Raw genomic sequence first — 22,584 nt, 5'->3', positions numbered from 1 at the left:
TATTTTTTAGATTATCTCAAGGGACATAAACTGCAAAATCTAGAAAATATTTACTTAATAAATTTTTTGCATGGCTATTGATAAAGATTTTATTGTAATTGGAACAGAAGATAATGGTTTTAGCTAATGAAACCTAATTTGAAACAATTAGATCCAAGAATTGTCAACTTATTGTAAGCTATAATATTATTGTATCGTTAATAACAGGTGCTTACGAAAATTGGTCGAGTAGAGGTTAACAACAAGTAACCTGTCAAGAAACAGACTTTTTTTTTTTCAAAAAGTTCTATACACTCAAAGATTGAAAACGGTTGAAAAAAAAACAACAGAGATGATTTTAGTTGTTTCTTTTCGCATTGTGATGCCTTTACTTGTACTGACACCTATGACATTTGTTAATTAAAAAAAGCGCTTGTGTTTTAATTACAAACGTAATCTGAATTTTTATGGTAGAATAATTTAGTTCTATCGAATGATATACAGGAATGTTTCAAAATTCGTGGTACATATGTAGAGGACTGATAGAACACAACTACACAACCACAAATCACCACCTAATAAATATGTGCTCGTAACTCAACTAGCGAAGCGCTGGAGGGCGGTAATTTCTGAGTTGTGAAATTTGAAACAAGACAAAAAGGGGCGGAGTGACAGAAAATACTACTTGCACGTCCGCCATTTTGCCTGCAATTCGCAGACGAGCCCCACTTCGCTGAGATGTTGGTGCAGTCGCTGAAATGTTGGTGTGATCACTAAGATGTTGGCGTGATTACTGAGATGTTGGCATGATTACTGAGATACTGGAGTGATCACTGACATGTTAGCGTGATTACTGAGATGTTGGTGTGATCACTGAGATATTTGTGTGATCACTGAGATGTTGGTGTGATCGCTGATATTTTGGTGTGATCACTAAGATGTTGGTGTGATTACTGAGAGTTTGGTGTAATCGCTGAGATGTTGGTGTGATCACTGAGATGTTTGGTGTGATCGCTGATATTTTTGCGAGATTACTGAGATATTGGTGTGATCACTGAGATATTTGTGTGAACACTGAGATGTTGGTGTGATCGATGATATTTAGATGTGATCACTAAGATGTTGGTGTGATTACTGAGAGGTTGGTGTAATCGCTGAGATGTTGGCATGATCACTGAGATTTTGGTGTGATCGCTGATATTTTGGTGTGATCACTAAAATGGTTGTGTGATTACTGAGAGGTTGGTGTGATCGCTGAGCTGTTGGTGCATTCACTGAGATGTTCTCGCATCTGGCAAGCATCCTGCTGGAAAACTTTCTTGGTGCCATATCTATATTTTCCCCTTGCATTCCCTTTCGCAAGCCCGAGTATCTGTGCTGCAATATCGGCCTTCTCCTAGTTCGCATACTCCATCTCGTCAGAGATCCAAAAACACATATATTACGACGGTAGCTGTGAACTGAGCGCGTTGGTATCGCAGGCAGGAAATCACCCTCCAGCGCTTCAGCGTTCGAGATCCGAGAATATAATGTACGGTGACTTTTGCTTGTTGAGAAAATCTGCACAATAATGCATAGTCTTGTAGTACGTTTTTTTTAAATAGGCGGTCCCTGATTGTGGAAAACTGAAATCTCTCGCACAGAAAAATATTTCCTAAACTTTAACAAAAAAATTCATTTAGAAACCAGTTGCCAAGAAATTGTTTGTAATAATAAAAGAAAGGTATTATAGATTTTTGCAACACATCGCTATACTGGTTTTTGCTTGTATGAAATACTTTTTTATATATAATATTTGGTATTTCTTACGAAAATTGGCGCATAGTTTTATATTTTAATTTATGTTTCATTCAAGCATATTTTTTTTTTAATCATGCAAAAAGATAATCGAATATCCAACAATCAACTTTATTTTGTTTTACCGTGCTTATTAATTTGCGCATTTAATACTGGAAAGTTTTTCAGGGACGGCTTGCATATAACTTTAACTATTGGATTTACTTTGATAAAACAAAGCATAATTGCCCGGGTGAGAATCCGAACCCAGTATTCCAGCAAACGCTATCTTATATTGCAAATGTGTCAATTTACAAATATCTCTAAGTTTACAAGCAAGTCTACAAACAAAAAATTATAGTTTGGGTTTACAAAAACAAGCTTTGATGAGTTTTACAATGTGGAGGTTTGAGAAGTTTCGTAAGCACCTGTTGGCAAGGAGTCATCAAAGTAAACGAGGTGAATGCAGTTGCGTCTCATGTCTGCTTAGCCGTCAGAAAGGTACCACACAGTAGCAGATCGAACCGTCCTCGAAAATACGTCAGCCGAATGATATTCCAAATTGTGCATTTCTACCTGCAAATGTAAATTAAATTAATGAGGTATAGAGCCAAAAAAAAATTCCTAATTATTATATTTCACCGCATTGAAAAGTCAGTGCACCGTACGGCATCTACGCAATAAAAACTGGAAATCCAACCAACACTTTGAGGTCGCCTGTGGCAATGTGCAATGACGCGTCACTGATAATGTGACAAGGGTAACTGGTTTGATTATAATTCCTGATATCGTGAGACGACGGTCAGGTTTACACAATACGCAAGGAACGTAACAACTCCAGAATCTCGTGGTCATTTATAAAGCACTAAAGTTTCAAGACGTTGCCAACACTATAATTTTAAATCTTAAAAAAATAAAAAATAAATTTATTTCCTTGGCTTATTTTTATAATTCATGGTTATCATGAATACATGTCAAAGAGTCTATAATTTGATTTAAAAGTTTTTTTTTTCATTCTGCGAGGGTTCATAAATTAAAACGAAAATCGTTACACATATAACGTCTGCGCCTTACAGTATTTTCGAAACACTTCACTTCAAATAAAGAAGGCAGTAATGCAAACTGACACACAAGAAGTTTAAGGTTTTTGAATATGACTTGCATTGCGTTTTTACACCTTGCGTAATTCATAAACATGCGTTTCTTAAAGATTTTTTCTTTTATTGAATAGTTTACAACTAACCTGGTTATAAACCATTAATCTATACATTGTTTAAAATGTTTCTAACAGAAATTGTATACACAAACAATTACTCTTCTCAGATTGATATTATAATAAGATGAGGATTTTTAAACATGTTTTTACGACAACGTTTACATGCAGAGAATTAATGGGATTGTATCCAACCATCATAGATCTTTAAGAAGTTGTCTGAAGCTTGCAGCTCATTTATGATATAAGATTTTACATATTTATAAATTTTGCGTATTTAATTCTATAACTTTAACCAGAAGAGAGCTTTGGATACTTATTAAAATCATAATTTGACCTAGCAAAGCTATTACTTCAACAGCAGCTACCCACGTGAAATAATACGTATTTGTATCTCTGGTGGTTATAGACTGAAGACTATTCATTAATACCATACGATACAAAAGTGGGGAAAAAAAATTGTAAAGGTGTTATTTTGTTCCCTCGAGCAAATTATTAGGGTGTATATGTACTTTAAAACAGGAATTCAGTTATAACAAGCAATAACGGGCACAGTCTTTCGCTGTCATGTTTGGCTTCTGGGTTCTAACCGGGTATAATGCGAGAGAACTTCCATGATCTTCGGTAGGAGAGTGCTACCCTGAAGATGACAACAACAATATAAATCGAAACGTTCGCCTTTTGTCACGGTTATAACCCACAAACCAAGCAAGCTGTATAATTTTTTTTATAATTTAAGACAGCATAACGTGATCACCTTTAAAGTAACTGCGCCTACAAGATTAATGATAGTGTATTGTGATCACCCTTAAGGTAACTGCGCCGACAAAATTAAATATAGCGTTGTGTGATCGTCCTTAAGGTGAATGCGCCTACAAGATTAAATATAGCGTTGTGTGATCGTCCTTAAGGTAAATGCGCCTACGAGATTAAAGATAGCGTTGTGTGATCGTCCTTAAGGTGACTGCGCCTACAAGATTAAAGATAGCATTGTGTGATTGTCTTTAAGGTAAATGCGCCTACAAGATTAAAGATAGCGTTGTGTGATCGTCCTTAAGGTGAATGCGCCTACAAGATCAAAGCGGGCTCCTAACCACTCGGTGGCCGGCTCGGCGGTCATGAAAGCGAGTGTCGGAGGGTTTACAGGATCTATCCGGCCGGCCGCCGAGGTTATCCCTCCAGCGGTCTGAGGTCGTACACTGTGGCGAATGGCTGTATCCTCCGCACTGACCGAGTTTCAACTCCCGACGCGGAGTCTGCGCGGGAGGACGACACGGCGCACTGGTGCTGGACCCGCGAAGTAGAAAGGGAACCCAGCGACGGGGGAACCCGGGGCCCTCTCCGGCGGCGAGGCAAGCGTGAGGCGCGGCTGCTCGGGGTGGAGGGGGAGGGGGAAGGGGCGAGGCGGGACAGCCCGTGACCCCTGACCCGGGAACACGACCTCGTGCCCCAGGTGGACCTGCGGCACATGGACGAGAAGGCCGGCTCCAACGTGGTGGAGGTGGGCGTCGACCTGTCCGAGTTCTACATGTCCGTCGAGTGGGACATCCTGGAGGTGCCGGCAGTCAGGTAGGTGCAGTAAGTATTGACCTTGGTCCTGCGGCCCTGCGGAGTCGGCGGCGTGCCGGGACGCGGTTCGAGTCGCTGTCCGACCGCACGTCGCGAGACACCCACAGCCCGAGACATCGTGTACATAGTGCTCGACCGCGCACGATGACAGTTCATACTTAGGGGCAGAAAATATACGAACACCCATTAGACTGCACCAGCGGTTTCTTCCTTGTAGTTGGAGCTCCGTATGCAACAGAGCCATTCAGCACATTTTTGCTTCCGCACTGAAATACTGTGATTGGTGTTCTTGAAAAAAAAATCTCACCAAATCACAAAAAAAAAAAAAAAACAGACGATGCTTTAATTTTTTTTTTTTTTTTTTTACTTTCAATTAGTCTCGAAATCTTTTCGTGACAAATGCATCCCCTTATTAATAGGTTGCTGTTAGTGAGCGGAAAAATTCGCGAGTTCACTGAACTCCACGATAGGCTCTAATGCCTTGCGAGAAGTCTCACTTGTAATTCCTGCGACTGGGCACATCTTTGGTTGAGGGTTTTATCATTGGCTTACAGTCCTCTCGATAACCTGCGACCTACCCACAGAAGCAGCACCAAGTTAAAAACAAAATTGTTTCAATTATTTTAGCCTATCGCTAAATGAATCCGCGAATTTTTTTCCTGTCTCTGGTTATGAATCACGACTTCCTTCGTTGAACACAGTCACTTCCACAAGATACCAGTCCTTTGAACCTGTTCCCGCATTGCAAACACTCCACCTCAATCAAATATCTCAGGCGTCCAGCAAAATATGGCGTGGACTCAGCTGGACAGAAAGCCCGTTGTCAACTCAAGCCCATCGCCTGATTCTGGCCCTTCCTTTTCGCTGCACCGTCGACTAATGGTGGATGTGGACGGCTCGCGTAAGCTGAGAAGTAGATGGATTTGTGGTTGCCGACGTACGAGCGGCTTACTTGTCAAGAGAACTGTCATGAACGTGTCACAAGGAACCTTGAAATCAGAACCTTTTTCGCGAAGCGATGGGTAAAGCTTTCTTGCAAGCACATCAGGGACTCCCGCGTGGCTGCGCCCGTGATGTTACACAGGTGACAATTAAAACAGTTCAAAAATTCCCAAAGTTACGTGCAGAAAAGGACTTTGTGAATCGTAGGTTTTCATCCCTCTTCATTGCCAGCTTTCCAATTCCCCCCCCCCTCCTCCAAACCCCATTTTTAAACAGATATGGTGACGTCAGATACTAACCACTATTCAATCCACTCTATCATGTTCTAGCCGTGTGATTTTTATCATAAGCTGAATCAAATGCATACAGGTTATTTTTTTTTTCAAACCTCGCCAGTTTTACGTTTTGCGAGGTAATCTGATACAGAACCATGAGAACTGGGTCAATGTTCGAAAAGCGTACGAGTTTAATACAGAGTTTAATATTTTGTAAGATATATCATTGCAACCTTTCTTAACACTTTGGTTGGTTAGGTAAACTTGTATTTGTATTTGCCCATTAGATAAATGTTCTCAAAGAAATCTTTTAACAAATTGATTAATTCATTATAGAAATGACATTTAAAAATACATAAAAATAATAATACGTAAAATATCTAATATTATTTAAAAACTAATTATTACAAATTAAAAACTTTCATTTTATAACTATGTTTTAATGGCAGTTTGTAACTATAATGTACGTACCTATTAATAATTAAATTAAATTTTTTTAAGTGTTTGTGTTTGAGTATGTGTTGTTCTGTGTAAGTTTTTGTGTATTGTGTATTTGTGTTTGGATTTATATGGCGTGTTTGTGTGTTAGTGTGTTTTTGTGTTTGTGAAAGTTAATTTTGTCTGGATTTGGAAAATATATGAATATTGTGTTTTTTGGTGTTAGTGTATGTCTGTGTGTGTTTCTGTGTGTTTGTGTGTATTTAGGTGTGTTTGTATGGGTTTTGAAAATAAATTTTCCTCGCATCCTGCAGTGATTTTCATCTCAAATAATGACATCAATAGCGGAATGTGAACACTCAACACCCCCTTTTGACATGATATGGTGTGTGTGTGTGTGTGTGTGTTGGCGTACGTGTTTGTCATGACTGCCTGATTCCATGTTGAAGCAGGAACGAGAAGTTCTACACGTGCTGCGACGAGCCGTACCTCGACATCACCTTCAACATCACCATGAGGCGGAAGACACTGTTCTACACCGTCAACATCATCATCCCCTGCATGGGGATATCCTTCCTCACGGTTCTCACTTTCTACCTGCCGTCCGACAGCGGCGAGAAGGTAGGCGCCCCCTAATCTCTCCTCGCCCGTTTCGAATACCCGTAGTCCCGTATCGTCTTGCACGACTCGTGTGCTGTGGCACTGCATGATTATTATTATTATTATTACTAGCGACCCACCCCGACTTCGCACGGGTTCGCTGATACTAAATATACTTCAGAATGTATTTATATACAACGTTCACAGCTTTTTTTGTCATTAGACAATACAAACATGTTTTCTTTAGAGGTTACTCTTGAAAGAGCGACATATAATTGGCCATGTGAAAAACACTCAACGCTCAAATCTAAGCCTGCAACGTTGAAAGTTTGACCCTGCAATTTATTATGGTCATTGCAAAATATATCTTTACAGGAAATTGTAGGCGTTTAAATTGTAACGGTAAATCCGATGGTATCAGAGGAATTAGGGGAATCAATACATCTTCTCCGGTACCACATCCGGTGAGTATTGTGTACTCTATTATGAAAGTTTTTAGTGATTTTACCAGCAAACGCGTGCCATTGCAAAGTTTATGTGGATTCAGGTTTCTTAATAAAATAACAGGACAACCTACTTTCAACACCATTTTATGAGGAGGGAGTCCGACGGGTTCAAAGAATTAACAAATTCTGTAGGAAAATTAACAGCTTCTTCCAAATCGAGAACAGTATCGACCGAGTAGTATGTTTGCGTCGGCGCATCAATCTTTGAAAGAATCAAGTTATTTACCTTATTGTATTGTCTTAAAAAAAGAATTCATTTTAGTATATAAATACTATTATACAATTTTCAATATATATTTTTTTTAATTTATCGTAACGTACTTATAAGTACGGATTACGTTGTCGCGTTGAAAAGCACGTTTTTATTAAGAGGGAGGTCCGATAAACGCGTGCGATCGCTGCTAATCATAAAGTGCTGTAGGGCGAAGCGCGGCCTTCGACGCGCTATTTATAGGCACGCGCCGCCGGCCCCCCGGCCGGTACCGCCGCAACCGCTATGTCCCTGCATTTTAAATATGTAATATCTTCCAAAATATTTATTTTAATTAAATGCTGTAAAGGGCCTTATTATACTATATTATGCATGTATTATACACATAATCCTTCCTCTTGAATCACTCTATCTATTTTAAAAAAACCGCATAAAAACCCGTTGCGTAGTTTTAAAGATCTAAGCATACATATGGACAGACAGACAGCGGGAAGCGATTTTGTTTTATACTATGTAGTGATTACTAACTCTGTACTTAGTCTTTATTTTACTTTAGTAAGATCAAGATTAGAGTATGGCTCAGTCATCTGAAACCCAGTAACTACTACGATCTTGAAATGATTCGTGTAATGGAGAATTTTTAATTTAGTACAATTCTTTGGACACACGCCATTGCAATTTTGCACTGTTTTAAACGGAGAAAATTTTTAAGAATGGGAAAAAGAAGAAACCCTGGAAACACAGCGAACATATGGATCTACGATGAAACTGAACAGGTATTATGGACAACACAATGACGACAGCATCGAACGAACACAGTCGTCGTTGTATTGTCAATAATACATGTTTATTTTCATCGTTGTGTTTTGTATGTTTGTTGTGTTATCCAGGATTTTTGTCTGTCTGCATTTAATGTTCTTGTTGAAGCTGTCTTGTCGTTGTTAGCCCATTGCCTTAGTCTGTGCTGATATTTTCTCATGAATAAATTTCTTTATGTAATTATTGTGCTGTCTGATTTTTAAATATTCATTAAAGAAACAATGAGTTCTTCAATCGTTGCACTGATAATTGTAATGAATTATTTAAAGATTTGGGACTGTTTTAAAAATCAGAAATATCAATGAAAGAGATTTTGAATGTGGAAGTTTAGTGTAGTTATTTTGTGTATATATTTTATTTAATTAGTTAAAATTATTTTTATAATATGTTACTAGTTTTCCTGTTTCTTTTGTTTTGGTTATTTTATGGTCTTTGTCATGTATTTGTCCTTATCATTTTGTATGTTTTTTGTTCTATGTTCATTATTGTGACTGTCTCTCTACTTTATGTATTATTTGTTAAGTGCCTACCTATTTAAAGCTATGAATGTTGCCACGCAGTCAAAATATTTAAAAATATATATTCCAATAGATTTAAACTGTCCAAAAAAATTTGTTGTTCAGTTACATTTTTAATAAAAAAACATTTTTTATAACCATTATGAGCAATTTAACTATGAAAAACCCCTATAAGCCATGAACACGCATACACTGCAGTTAAAAATAAAAGTCGCATATAATATTTTTGTGATAAATATTTTTTTATGTTTGGCAATGCTCCGAAATTTTGGAAAAAATTGGATTGAGAGGTCTTATTTTTCGACAGAGGGCACCTCAGTTATTTCAAACAACATACAGAAATCATGAACCGACTAAACAATAGTTGTCTAAAAAGTCTGAACTCTATTACTAAAAGAAAAATCTCAATGAAAGATGCAATAAATAATTTTGTATATAGACGATATAAAAAGTAACACTGTTGGTAATATGTCTTGTCATGTCTTTGATTGTCATATTTGTATCCCTGTCGTTTAGGAGATGTGTATTTATTATATTATTTGTTAAGTGCCTGACTTTTAATAGCTTTTACAGCTGGCAGGGACTCAATTTCCAAATAGATAAAAAATTGTTATCATGACTATTTTCATCCAAACGAAGAGGTCGTTAGAGACTGATCCACGGCGTCAAAGTCAAGGAAATTTGGGGAAGAAATAGGCCATGGTCTGTATCGATCTGACCATCGCACAACTCGATGGGAATGGTTTCGGAAAACCGTGGTGATCAGAAACCGGGATGACTGGACCAAGGTTCGTCCCGCATCCTCCCTTCTGGGAGTCCTACCTTTTTACCGCCTCCTTAACCCACTCGGTGGTGGTAACTACACGACTTTGTCCTCAATGATGCCCCATGTAGGGACAGCCAAACTATATTCGTGGCTAGAGCACGAAACATCTGCAAGCTGTTACTGGAGCCACGATTACTTCGTGGTTGATTTCAACTCCGGGCTAGACTACATTCGCCTGCATGTATAAAGAGAAAAAGATCAAATCCTTTAGAGGATTGCATGGGATTGGAAAACCACTTCTTCTTCTAGTTTACAACTGGCCCAGGCTTGTCAAATACGTGTCAAGAGCCCTATCACCAACGTGAAGCAAATGATTGGGTTCTTCACGTTTACTTTAGTACTTAATTTAAAATAAAACATCGTGGCTCTAGCTATTACATCTATGCCATGTCATTTAAACGGTTACATCTGACTGTGAATTGCAGTCATAAATGATCAGAACCACAATTGCTTTCGTAAAACACGTTGCCAGCAAGTATATGTATGAGGCCACCATTGTGTTCACCCTTCTGATCATGAAATACCACCCTACTATTTACAAAGCCAAATTAATCGCTGGACTAATCCTGCTTTATGTCAGAAATATGCATCCACCGAACACCCAAAATACTTCGCTCTTCACCAAAATGATAGCTCTTACTAAAACTAAATCAGTGTACTGTTTTGCTCTCTCTCGAATTATTTTTGATAAATTTCCCGTATTTCTTTATATTTTTGCCGCTAATTTCTCCATAACCTTTCAAGAACTAATGGTTTTTCTAATTATAGCTAAGAAGTTTCCTTTTGTCCGTATCTGAGGCGTAAAGCATTTTAATGGCAAGTGGGCAGTTTAAATAATACCTTCTTACATACTCTTGTAGCAAGTGATTTTTTTCCATTTTCTAAAGGTATCGACATAATATTTTTTTCCGGGTTATAAGTTTTCAGTCAAACCATAAAGTTTCTTCGAGCTATATTTACCACATGCCGCTAGGTTATACTTAAAATAAACCTGTTACAAAGTCATGTTTTACATTAAATATATTCTTTTGAATAATTAGTGAAATGGTGATAAAAAAGTGGTACAGAGGTAAAAAAAACCGACATTTTTAATAGTTTTTTTATATTTCTGTTGATTTATTTTGTCATCACCCAAAATCTGTTCAATAGATTTTGATTAAATTTGAAACCAAGGGATTTAATATACTTCATTAACATATAGGCTCCATGTATATTCAAAATTCGATCTCTGAAAGTTGGAAAAAAAGGGGTAAATATAATTTTATAGTAAAAAATCATATCTTATTATCTAATATATTCATTATAAATAAAAATGCAATGAATATCAACTTTTTATTGCTAAATAAATAAAAAATGAGAGGTAAAAAATCGAGCATAATATACGTAGTGTTTATATTCATTTTCAAATTACATTTCCCAAGCTAATCAAAAAAGGAGGCATCTGGTAGTAAAAATTTCGCATGTAACAAATGTCGTTTTGTTTTTGGTTTTATTAAACTCACTGAGATTCTTAAAGATTTCTTCATAAATTGTTTGTGTTTTGACATCTTTTATGATAATTTTATTGCATTCAATGATTAAACTGACAGTGTTTGAACATTAAACCCTTTGTGATTTGTTTAATAATGCACCTGGAACTTTCTATAATAAATAAAAATATTATTAGTAAAAACTGAACAGTTTTTTGTTGATAGTTTAAAATTTTGATTTTGTTAAAGATGTATTTCTGTTTAAATTTAAGTGTATATATAATATGCTCAAGTTACTACATAGTTCTGTCATTTTTCAATGCTCTCCTAGCTTGCCAAGTTTACTTGACGATCATATATAAACCAACGACTCATTCTGAATTCCTCACGAACGAAGATACGGACACAGAAATTTTAAATAAGACTTTTTTGTAAAATATTATATTGTAATTTATTTCATTTCATGGAAACTATTAGGAAAATCGTAAAGAAATAAACCTTTGTTTGACCTACTCTATTTGTTACGTGTATTCTGATTTTAACTCCAATACGTATAAAGTTCATTTCCTTGAAACCAAAAGTTATTGTCTAAAATAATAGCATTTTATATTAATTCAATCACCGTTATTTAAAAATGATTTAACATATTTTTCTGCCTTCCAATATCAGTTTAAATATTTACGACTAAGTGTATTTAACAGAATTTAGAATTTTTCAAATTTATTTTAAGCTGAATATGAACTGGAATGTCTTGATAGATTTGTGAGAGTCATACGCATTCTTTGATGCATAGAAATAATTAAATAAAATATGTTAGTGCGTACCGTATCAACTCCATGAGCATTACAACCAAGACATAGGTAAAACATTTGGAAAACATTTTATAAGAAAATATTTTGAAACAAACGTCAGTTATAGAGGTGCAAGATACGAAAACTATCAAGGAAGCTTTCTTGTGTCAACAGCTTCACTCAAAAGATTTCATTTTCATTTTTCAGAAAGACAGGTCTCGTGGCAACAGTATAGTACCTTTGTCAGACTGAAAAACCTCTTTCTTTCTCTTTCTCTCGTTCTCTTCCCCCACTCGGGAAGTAATCTACCAATTACTGAAGAAGACATCGCAGATGATATCACGGCTTATTCCGCTGATAAAACGTTTTCCTCATTAAATTACGGCAGTGACGCGTAAATATTTTGGGAGATAACTCCGTAAATGGTGACGGAAATCGGACGTCTTGATACTTGAAATAGCGCTTCAGTTGAGTTTGTAGTGATTTCGCCCGCCGTTGTGTCTCGATACAACTGGGGCGGTGCTGCTGTCGATTCAAAAATACACGACGGCTTCGAAAAACAAATTGAAAGTTTTATCTCTTCAACCGACATTTCAACTTATACAAAAAATATATATTAATCGCTTTGGCGAGATTGCTCTATTTGCACAAATTTTCGTAAAAGTACATCCTATGAAAAAAGTCTTTTAACTCACGGTGTTAACGCATATTTAAGGACTTAAAGTGATTATTTAGAGAGTTACAGGATGACCTTTCATGTCTCACACTTGTACAGATATTGTTGGGAAACTTCATTACATGAAGGAAAAAATCTGGATTTTTTTTATGTCTTTGACGAAATGTAGTTGTAGTTGGATATATCATCAACAATATTGCAAACAGTTAACAACCTCTAGGTTTTATCGTGCCCCACTCCTCATTTTCAGGCAAGCGTTAGTGAAGAGACGCTACAGTTAAGTTACGCTGGTAACGAAAGAGAGTTTTCTCTTCAGAAATTAAATTAAATTTAAATATAAATGTGAAAATTTGTATGAACTGTAGTGACACAACTCTATATGCCTACACGTTGTTAAATAAATCTATCTTGTTAGTAACTATGGTGTTTTATTTATGTATTATAATAATAATGTACCAAACTATAGTATATTTTCCTAAAAAAACCAATTTCCACAATTAGCTATGAGGATTATCACACTAAGTTTCAATGTACTCGGAATGGGTGCCTTATTAAAAAAAAACATGAAAAATTATCTCAAAGAATTTAGTGCTGTTTCGCGAAGAAATTTTTTTTCCATGCGATTATTCACAAAGAGATTTCCAACAGAAAATATAACATATTAAGTGGTAAATATATACAGCTTATGTCAAAATACTAATGATTCCATGGGTTGCAAGGTTCTGTCAGTACCAAAATACAATCACAAAAAAAATATTATTCAATTGTTAGCCTCAAAATATGTTTATTTATTCTGAAATTGTCTTCTGAAATAAATATAATTGCTTTCTCTGGCTTAGCTCAATGCTTGAAGAGCTGGACTTCTGAGTTTAAATTACACAAATTCAGGTATACAATTAAATTAAACAGTGTGTGATTTAACATGGATTTGATTAAACGAAGAAGTTAACGGATTACAAATTCATTTGAATTAAAAGAATTTAATTTAGTTTGGCTCGGACATCAGCGGTACAACATTTACCTTTAAGAAACTGGCAGTACCTTTAGCGTTTTGTGATATCGAACCGAACTCTCCTGGAGAATAATCGATGCATCGTCACCTTCCAACGACAATTAGTACTCGTCACGAACCACGACCCTATTCTGGTTCCTGGGGTTTCGGCTGGTGCCTCGACGAACGGTTGGATTCGGCGGTAGATGGCTCTCGCGCTCTCGGGATGGTCACACGAAGTCGCTTCCCTCCTTCATTCGATGACGTAGTGGACTCGTTCTTAACTAATTGGCCGAATGTCTTGATGTTGTAGTTATTCTTCTAAACAGCACCACTAATCTCAATTTTATAGTTGTATTTCATTCGGTTCACTTGTAGGATAGTATTTATATCGTCTCTTGCTGTGAACCATGCTAATGAAGATATATCCTGGTCTTCTTACAAATTCATGCGGTGATTCAAATGTTCGATAATCTCATTATAAGCCCCTAAATATAATATTTCTTCACGAATCATCATGGAATTCTTCAGTAGAGTCCTGTAGGACATGCATTAAATAGATCACAGATCCTTAAACACGTTTATCACAAATAATTACAATCGGCCAAATATACTTGTGATCTATAGGATGCTGATTTTTGTTCTGTAAACCTTTTTGTTGATTTCACATCAAATATAAGCTATTACAAAATTACTTCTTTGCACAAACTGCTTTCTTTACAGTAAAATATTTTCCGAATAAAAAAACTAAATATTTGAAATTTAACTAAAATTTAACATGATTTTTCATCTCTCACACAGAATACATGAACAGATAGTAATTAATATCAGTTTAATTGTTTTGGAAGTTTAGCTGTTAAGGTATTTAAAAAAGCATAGAACCAAATTGTTAAATATGTAAAACCATTAAATTTTGGCATTATAAATTATTAAATTATTTATAAAAATAATTATAATTAATAATTAAGAAAACCATTCAGGAAATTAATTTATTTTCATTATTAATGTTAAATATTCTCGATTATTATACTATGTCAAATAATTAATTTAATACATATATGTTTATATTAATATTGAATACTGATTACTTATTTCATTTTTTTTTAATTTGATGGAATTCATGATTTACCAACCATATTTATAATATAACTCCAGTCATTTTATTTATATTTATTATTTGCATGCAAAATTAAAGTTAGTTTTTTATTACTCCAAGTAAGTATATGTTCGGAAATGTAGCTGGCTTGATCGCTTTCCCCGTGATTTGAAACGTCGAGGCGCGGAGAGTTGTGAATGGTTCATTCCTGGTGGCCACTCGGCGGCTCGCCGTAGTTACCACTCCCTACCGCCCCCACACCTTTCCCCGTAATCCCTCAGGAGCCCCCGGTGATCAATCCCTTGTCCCGGCGGGGAGCAGCGCTTGAGCGCCAAGGAGGGGGGCGGGGACTCCCCGTTGAAGAGACGGGGCGGCGCGCAGTGATCGAGCGACACTGGACACGCGAATAAAAAAAAAGGAGTGGGAGAGAAAGAGAGAGATAGATATATATGAAGAAGTTTCTCTCCTGGGTGATCAAGCACCGCACCGCTGCGCGCGAGAGCGGGCTAAATCTCTTCGCGTCGCGGCTCGTGGGGGGAAAGTAAAATCATCTCGTGAACGCTCCCTGTACAATGTAAATCAAAGACACGGGAGAATTTAAAAAAAAAAAAACTGACAAGTTATTTTTATGCGCAAAGCTACAAGTAGCCGGTCACTGCTGGGAGAGAAATGCGTAGCCGCCTAAGGTGACGATCAAAATGTGTGAAACGAAAACGGGCTGACAGCCAGCACTTAAAGTTTCGTTTTCTTATGAAAAAAACATGTAAAGAAAGAAGGTTAAGAAATTCGCCATACCAGTTTTTTTAACGAATGCCTTTGATATTATTCTAAATAATAATACAATCTTGATGCTACTTAAATACAGTTTGAAATGCACTTCTCAGTACAGTATGTAATGATGTAAAGTTTTTTTTTAATTTAATAAAGCTAAATATTATCAAAGTATTTCTGACAACTATTTCATAACGGTATAAAATTTAAATGAGTAAATGTCAAACTTTTGTTTACTGGTGATTGTAAAATATCTAGGACGGTGCATGTATACACGCAATCAAAGTGTTTGAGAAATTTGAATATCTGAATATTGCAGAAACCAATTTTCGCTTATTATTGTATAATCTCTTGATATCTCGGAGATCTCTCGAGTCAGACATTCAATCATTCTGAGCAATCACGTGACAGTAGGAGGGGTGATACTCGCAAAAGTTTTGTAAATTATTGTTTTTAAAACATATTACGTGACTGGAAACTGTCGAAATAAGAAACGTTCTTCCGTGTATTCAAAATTATTTAACCTTAAAATAAGCACAAAAATGTATCGTGTCGATTGTGAAGTTTTAACTAGTATTAAAAAATTTACAATATAGCTTTAATTTGGGTCAATTTCTAAAAGCTTTCATTATTATGTGCAACTGGAAAATATAGCTAAACAGATTTATAAGATTTTCAAGTCGTTGTTCTTATTATTATAGGAGGCAAATGTTGTGCTCAGCGTTTTGGACATTTTTAACCCACCATATTACCCTGAGAGGTTTAAGGCGATAGAATTTCAAAAGGCGTGTAGCCAATAAATTCGTGTATTCTTACTGACCTAGCAAGTGACCTCTTTGGTGTGGGGTTTAGCATACTTTATGCGTAAAAATATGTATACTTATAACACGAGAATTGTGATGCGTTTGAGTTCTCGAAATGTACGCACATAAATGTAACTGTTTAGGAACATGATTTCCCGAAGCTAGTTTTTTTTATATACTGAAAATGCGACTTCACTGACAAAATTACATTCGAGATTTCAATCAATCATCCTTGAGCGAACAGTCAGAGGTGTCAATGAAGAGATCTCGTAAGCCGGGGAACACTCGTGATCGGTGTAGGCGTGACAAAGCGGCGGGCTTCCCTTACATAATTGATGATTTACCGCGAGTCCAAGCACGCTAAAGCATAGCTCTGTAGAATTACACGATCAGCTCCGTTCTAGTTGAGGATTCGAAGAGATACAGTAAACGGGCCGTTTTTTTTTAAAGGCTTGCCCGCAACTGAAACAACAAAGGAAGTGTTTTTTTTTTCAGCGGCTGTGTGGGAAAATCATATTATCTGCTGGGTAGCCATTACAGACAGTGTTTAAGATATGGAGTAAAAATTGTGTTTGTGTTATGGGCTCACACTAATCTGTGCATTTTGGAGTTAATGCTTCTTTAGGCGCGTTATGAAAAAAATGTATTTTTACGATGCGCACGCACCATGCAACGAAAATTTCCACGTAGTAAAAAAATGCTACATACAAATAAAAATTAATGTGTGCTTTTAAATCTTATACTTTAGTGATTGATATTGAAGAATAATCCATGTATATGAATACTTCACTTTTATGAATATTAGGGATAGAAATTATGTTTACAAACATTTTCAAGAGTATTTTTAAGTAGATTAATATAAGTGCAGTTATATTCCTGTATGTATAAAAATGTCAGGTGGCTTGTAAGCTTCAATTGTCGCTGTCAGGGAGTGTCTGTGGAAGGTTTAGTAGTCTCCCGGCCGTTTTCATGGGAGTGTTTTGTAAGGTTATGTTCCCGTATGTATAATTTCATGCATTATAGGTTATTATGTTATTATTTTTTCTATATATAATTAAAACTAATAAATAAGAAAAACATTCGCATATTTATTTATTTTAATTATTAATTTAAATTATTCTCAATAATTTTACTATATTAAATAATTGATTTAATATACGTGTTAATATTAATATTTAATACTAATGTATTTACTAAACTTTGTAATTTATTTGATTTTATAATTTACCAACCGTATTTATAACATCACTCCAGTTATTTTATTTTATTTCTATTAATTATTGGCACGTAAAATTAAAGTTAGTTTTTTATTACTCCAAGTAAGTATAACTTCTAACGCGCGAACATAACTGCACGCACCCATTTCTTTTATAAAAGTTATTTTCGATAATATCCACTTGCGTGTGTTGACGTAGCGTCAATATTTGGAGGTATTCGGGTTATAAACTTGGTAGAGCTATTCCAGTTTATGTTTTAATGTGTAAACATCTTAGCTGTCGGTGTACGACGTTTGGTTGGAATAATTTAGGAGTCGAACGGAAATTTGTGACCGCGGTGCTGATATCTTGATATATGTGGCGGATGGCGCGAATCAAAGTTCACAAAGCCAAAGGGAGACTTTATAGTTTTAACTGTATAATGAATTTTAACTAGATGGACAGTATTTTAATCCAATCCCTTGTTGAAAATCAGGCCCAAAGTCGGGATTTAGATTTCTTAAAGACTTTATCGCTTTTTTTCGGTACAGTTTCATTATATAGTTTAAAATTTTGGTCTGCTAATAAAATGATTCAATAGCCAACGTAGCTGCTTCGCCAATGAATTTTAAGTGACCGGTGCATAAACTACGTGTGGTTCGCGTCAATAAATGTAGTTGAAAAACACAATTTGCGCATATATTTATCACGCTCGGCCTTATTTTAAAGATTTCTAAGTTAAATTTTGTGTCCGAGTCTCGAGTTTCGTATTTTAAGAGTATTTGCAACAACAGAACTCAGAGAATTTGCTCGTTATCGAGGTTAGATGTTAGACATCTCTAATGAGAACTGAAAGACTCGCTCAAAATATTCCCCCCCCCCTACTGACTCCAGACATTCCCTTACCACAAACGAAGTTATTATAACTTCCCAATTTCCCTTAATTAAGTTTCTGTGGTACATAAGTTAGGGGGTGGTAGAACGAAACAATACAGATGAAAGTTGCTTGGGGCTGCGTTAGAGGGTGCCTTACAGCAAACGATGCAAACACGCAGTTTACGAAAACCGTCGTCATTTATTTGCGCCGAGGATCTCCAACCAGATGTGAGTGTACGCGAAGCAAGATAAAAGGCGACGTGCAGTGTCATGTACGTGCTTGCAGACGGTAGTGAAAACGGAAGCACAAACAATTTACCGAGAACTTTTTCGAACAAGGTGCGTGCCAAGCATGCGTCACTGCTGGCGGCCGCACTTAATGCGCACGTGTGATGCGGGATTTGTGTATTTGGAAGTGGTTTAGTAAAAAAAAAAAAAACATTATTTACTCAAACTAATCGGCGATTTGCTATCCCTTCTCTTTCTGTCTTTTTTCTGAATTTTTTTATAAAACAGCTCTGTTGTGCTTCATCATGCATGGTTACTTGTGCTGGTCTAAGACAACAATTTTTAGAAATTTCTGTATATTTGTTTTTAATTACTGTATTGTAAACAACAAATTTGAAAAAAAAATCAGTTTTTTTTTTTTACCTTTTAACAGTTGAATTGCATTACATTGTAATTTGTCATTTCTTTTAGTTCACCCTTTTGATAAAGTTATCAAATAAATTCAGATTTTGATACTGCCACTTTAAAACCACCTAATTTCTGCATTAATACTTGAACATGATAATTTCTAAGAATTGTATATAAACTCAGCAGTTTACTGACTGCCTGCGCTAGAGAAAGTGTTATACGACCGTTCCGTTGGCAAACACGTCGTTCAACGCCGTGGCCACGAATTGGCAGCTGCGCGTATCTACACCAACGTTCGCTCTAGGTTCGCAGCGCGGACTCGGTTCGAAAGAAGAAGGAAAAAAAAGAACATCTTCCGGCCGAGCCGCGAAGGAACTTCCGCCGCCCTCTAACCACCGAAGACCGCTCTCCATCAGGGGCGTATCGCGCGAATGGACCGCATCAACGACGACGCCAAGTCTTCCCTCCATTTGAATATCGAGCTGAGCGAACCGCACGTTTACCCCTGTCGCCCGCCCGTGCACGAAACGGAACGTCGCCATTCGGGTCTCGCTGTTTGGCGTTCCGGTTCTTGACGCGAAATGGCCGCACTTTCTCACAGCACCACTGGCTGCCAAAGACGCAAGGGCGTCACCAGGGGGGGTAGAGGGGGCAGTTGCCCCCCCCCCCCCTAGAGCCCTAGAGATTCAAAAAAGTGTAGACAAATGCAAAAAAAAATACATACTTTTGCCACAACTTCTCCCCCCCCCCCCTCACCACACCTCTAGGCCATTGGCTGGCTATCGGCTGGCGGCGCCCTTGCAAAGACGTCTGCTCTTTGAGAAATACATTTTTTTTTTTTTACTTGGCATGTTGATGTGTAACATCTTAGACCTCGATATTCGGGATTCTGTAAAAAGCATTTTCGTGAATGTAACGGAAGTCACATGGAACGGAAATATATAACCACATGGTAGCGGGTGGCGCGAACCGAAGTTCACAAAGCCAAAGAGTAACTTTATAGTACTAAGCGTTTAATAAATTTTAACGGGATAGGTAAGGTTTTAATAAAATTTATTGTCGTAAATCAGGTCCAAAATCGGAGTTTAGTAATTTTTTCACAAATCTTTTTCTCTTTAATTGTAGCCGTTTCATTGTATGTTTTATAATTTCGGTTTGCTAATCAAATGATTCGATAGTCGACTTAGCTTCCCCGTATATTTATCCCGCTTGGCATTATTTTAAAGCAGTCTTCGTTAAATTCCATGATCGTGTTTCGTATTAAAAGTGTATTTGCAAAATTAGAACACATTAAATTTCTCGTTACCAATAATTTACTCTGGAGAGTACTGAAAGACTCACTCACATAATTTTTTTATTATTTTAAAAATGTTTATAAATATATAACTCAGTCCATTAAATTAATTATTTCATATTTATTATTACCTAAAATTAAATTAATTACGTTTATTGGGAAATGAAGTCCATGAATTCGCATGGGTATTAAAAATATAACTTTATTATAGTACAATAGTACAACCATCCTTTAATACTTTTTTTTACAATTTATAGTCATCTAACGTGTGCATAAACTTTGTAGTATTAACTGTTTAGTGAATTTTAACAAGATGGGTAGTATTTTAATAAATTAAATTACTTGTCGAAAATCAGGTACAAAGCTGGGGTTTAGTATTTTTAGAAGTCCCTTTAACTTTTATTGGAGATGTTTTTAATTGTTAAAAGTTTTCTTCTGTTTCGTGCTACCATCTGCGCGTAATGGTGGCAATCAACGTTTACGATTCTGGCAGTGAATTCCAGCGGCGGCGGGGGGTTACGTACTTGAAAGAGAAATGTTATCACTCTCGACACTGAACAGCGCTATGCGTTGCCACGTGGTTTTTCTAAGCCCGGGTTTATAAGCTACGCAAGAAACGCAATAACGCAAGCAACGCGCATTATAAGTTTATTTTCAGTTTGAGAACACATGCGTTTTCTCGTTACAGAGGTTAGATGTTTACACATTATTGGCCAGTACTGCAGAACTCGCTCACATTTTTTTTTAAATATTATAACAATTAATTTATAAATGTAAAGAAAGCATGTCATTGCCACAAAAACTTAATGAGAGCAATACATAGGCTTCATGTATTGAAGATTTCTAGGAACTCAACCTATTCTGAAAGTCATTGAGCCGTTACAGGCAATGATTTTATCCAGAAATAAATTCACATTTTTAACAAATTAAGTTTTGTGCATGAAAAATATTTGATGTTTATACAAAATAGATTAGCTGAGTCAGAATTATTGATAAAGAGTAGTTTACTTTTTGATTATGTTTTAAATGTATTGAAAATACAAGTTACACGAAGGAAAACAGACCTATATAAAATTTTGCGTGTCTTGGTACGGACTAATGGAATATTTACCTAATATTAGAAGAATGGTTTCAAAATGATTTATTCTGTCAAAGCACATATGCTTAACTGTTTGCGATGCAAGATGCACAGACATGTTTACAAAAGCTAATAGAGGTGTAATTTTCCATAAATTACACAATGTTTCACATACATAATTTTAGAAATGTAGACATTGTAATGGTTTTTGTAACGTTAAATCAACGTGTGTGGGAGACTTGTGTGCTGAATTTTTTATTTTGAAACATATACTTTCCTCAGAAAAAGATGCTTGGAAATTGAGTATCAGGAGTTCTGTGGAATACACAGTAGTCCTACAAAATAAGGCGAGTTCTCCTGATTAATGAATGAGAGAGCGCTGCGAAGCTGTGCAACTGCACACCGCGATGGCTCTGCAGGGAGCAGTTGGCTCGGAAATGGGGGAAGGACAACGGGGACTGTCATCGCTGAAAAATGTCGCCATTTCCCGCCGCTCTTTCTTCCAGATATTCCACCATTTTCATGCTCCACCCACTTCGCGCCTAACCCATTTATCCGTTTTTGTGTTCCGAGAAAAAAAAAAGTGATGTTTTCGTTCAAGAAACAAACAAACTTACAGTGCTTGAATTGCCATTGTTTCCAGATTAGCTGAAATTTAAAGTTGCGCGGCTGGTCGAAAGAACTTTAATAAAACAAACTGTGAAAAATAAGAGAACATAGAGTTTGAGTTTGACTTGTTTACTCTCTTCATCAAAGCCCTGCCCACCAATACTAATCAAATGTATGCTTTAAATTAAAGTATGTAAATTAATTGTTCCTCTAAGTTATAAATAAAAACCTACAATCTATAAATTACTTTTTAATAATATAATTCGGCAGTAATATTTAATAATAAGCTCGTTCTCACTTATTTATGCCTTCAGATAATTGTTAGGCAAGGAAAGATTTACACATTACCTAAACATACACTTACATTATGAACGCATTCAGCTACGGCTTACCCATAATTTATACTCGGAAACTGAAAGTCATGTGTCTATTCATTGGGTAGAAAAGTATTTTTAATCACATAAACATCTTATTTCCGTTGATAGAGAAGTCGTTACCAAATCACGTTGTGCCAGCCAAATGATGTGATCTTCCAATGATCTTTCTAAAAAGGCTTGATTATGTTTGGCCAAGTTGAGTTTAGCCTGGATTGAAACAAATCCGCGAAATTTATTTGTGAAGACATT

The 22,584-nt window shown here is 36.2% G+C and overlaps 1 protein-coding gene across 1 annotated transcript in view; it reads left to right on the top strand.

Moving 5' to 3' along the window:
- LOC134533861 (acetylcholine receptor subunit alpha-like) overlaps window positions 1-22,584 on the top strand; it is a 171,814-nt gene that overhangs the window by 120,228 nt on the left and 29,002 nt on the right. Inside the window, exons 4-5 of the mRNA XM_063371563.1 lie at window positions 4,422-4,537; window positions 6,645-6,813. Coding sequence (XP_063227633.1) covers window positions 4,422-4,537; window positions 6,645-6,813 — 285 coding nt within the window. The remainder of the gene's footprint in view (window positions 1-4,421; window positions 4,538-6,644; window positions 6,814-22,584) is intronic.

Source organism: Bacillus rossius, chromosome 7, assembly GCF_032445375.1.
Source record: "Bacillus rossius redtenbacheri isolate Brsri chromosome 7, Brsri_v3, whole genome shotgun sequence".
Taxonomy (NCBI): domain Eukaryota; kingdom Metazoa; phylum Arthropoda; class Insecta; order Phasmatodea; family Bacillidae; genus Bacillus; species Bacillus rossius.
Note: the sequence above shows the minus strand (reverse complement) of the source record. Positions and strands in the feature narration are given on the sequence as shown.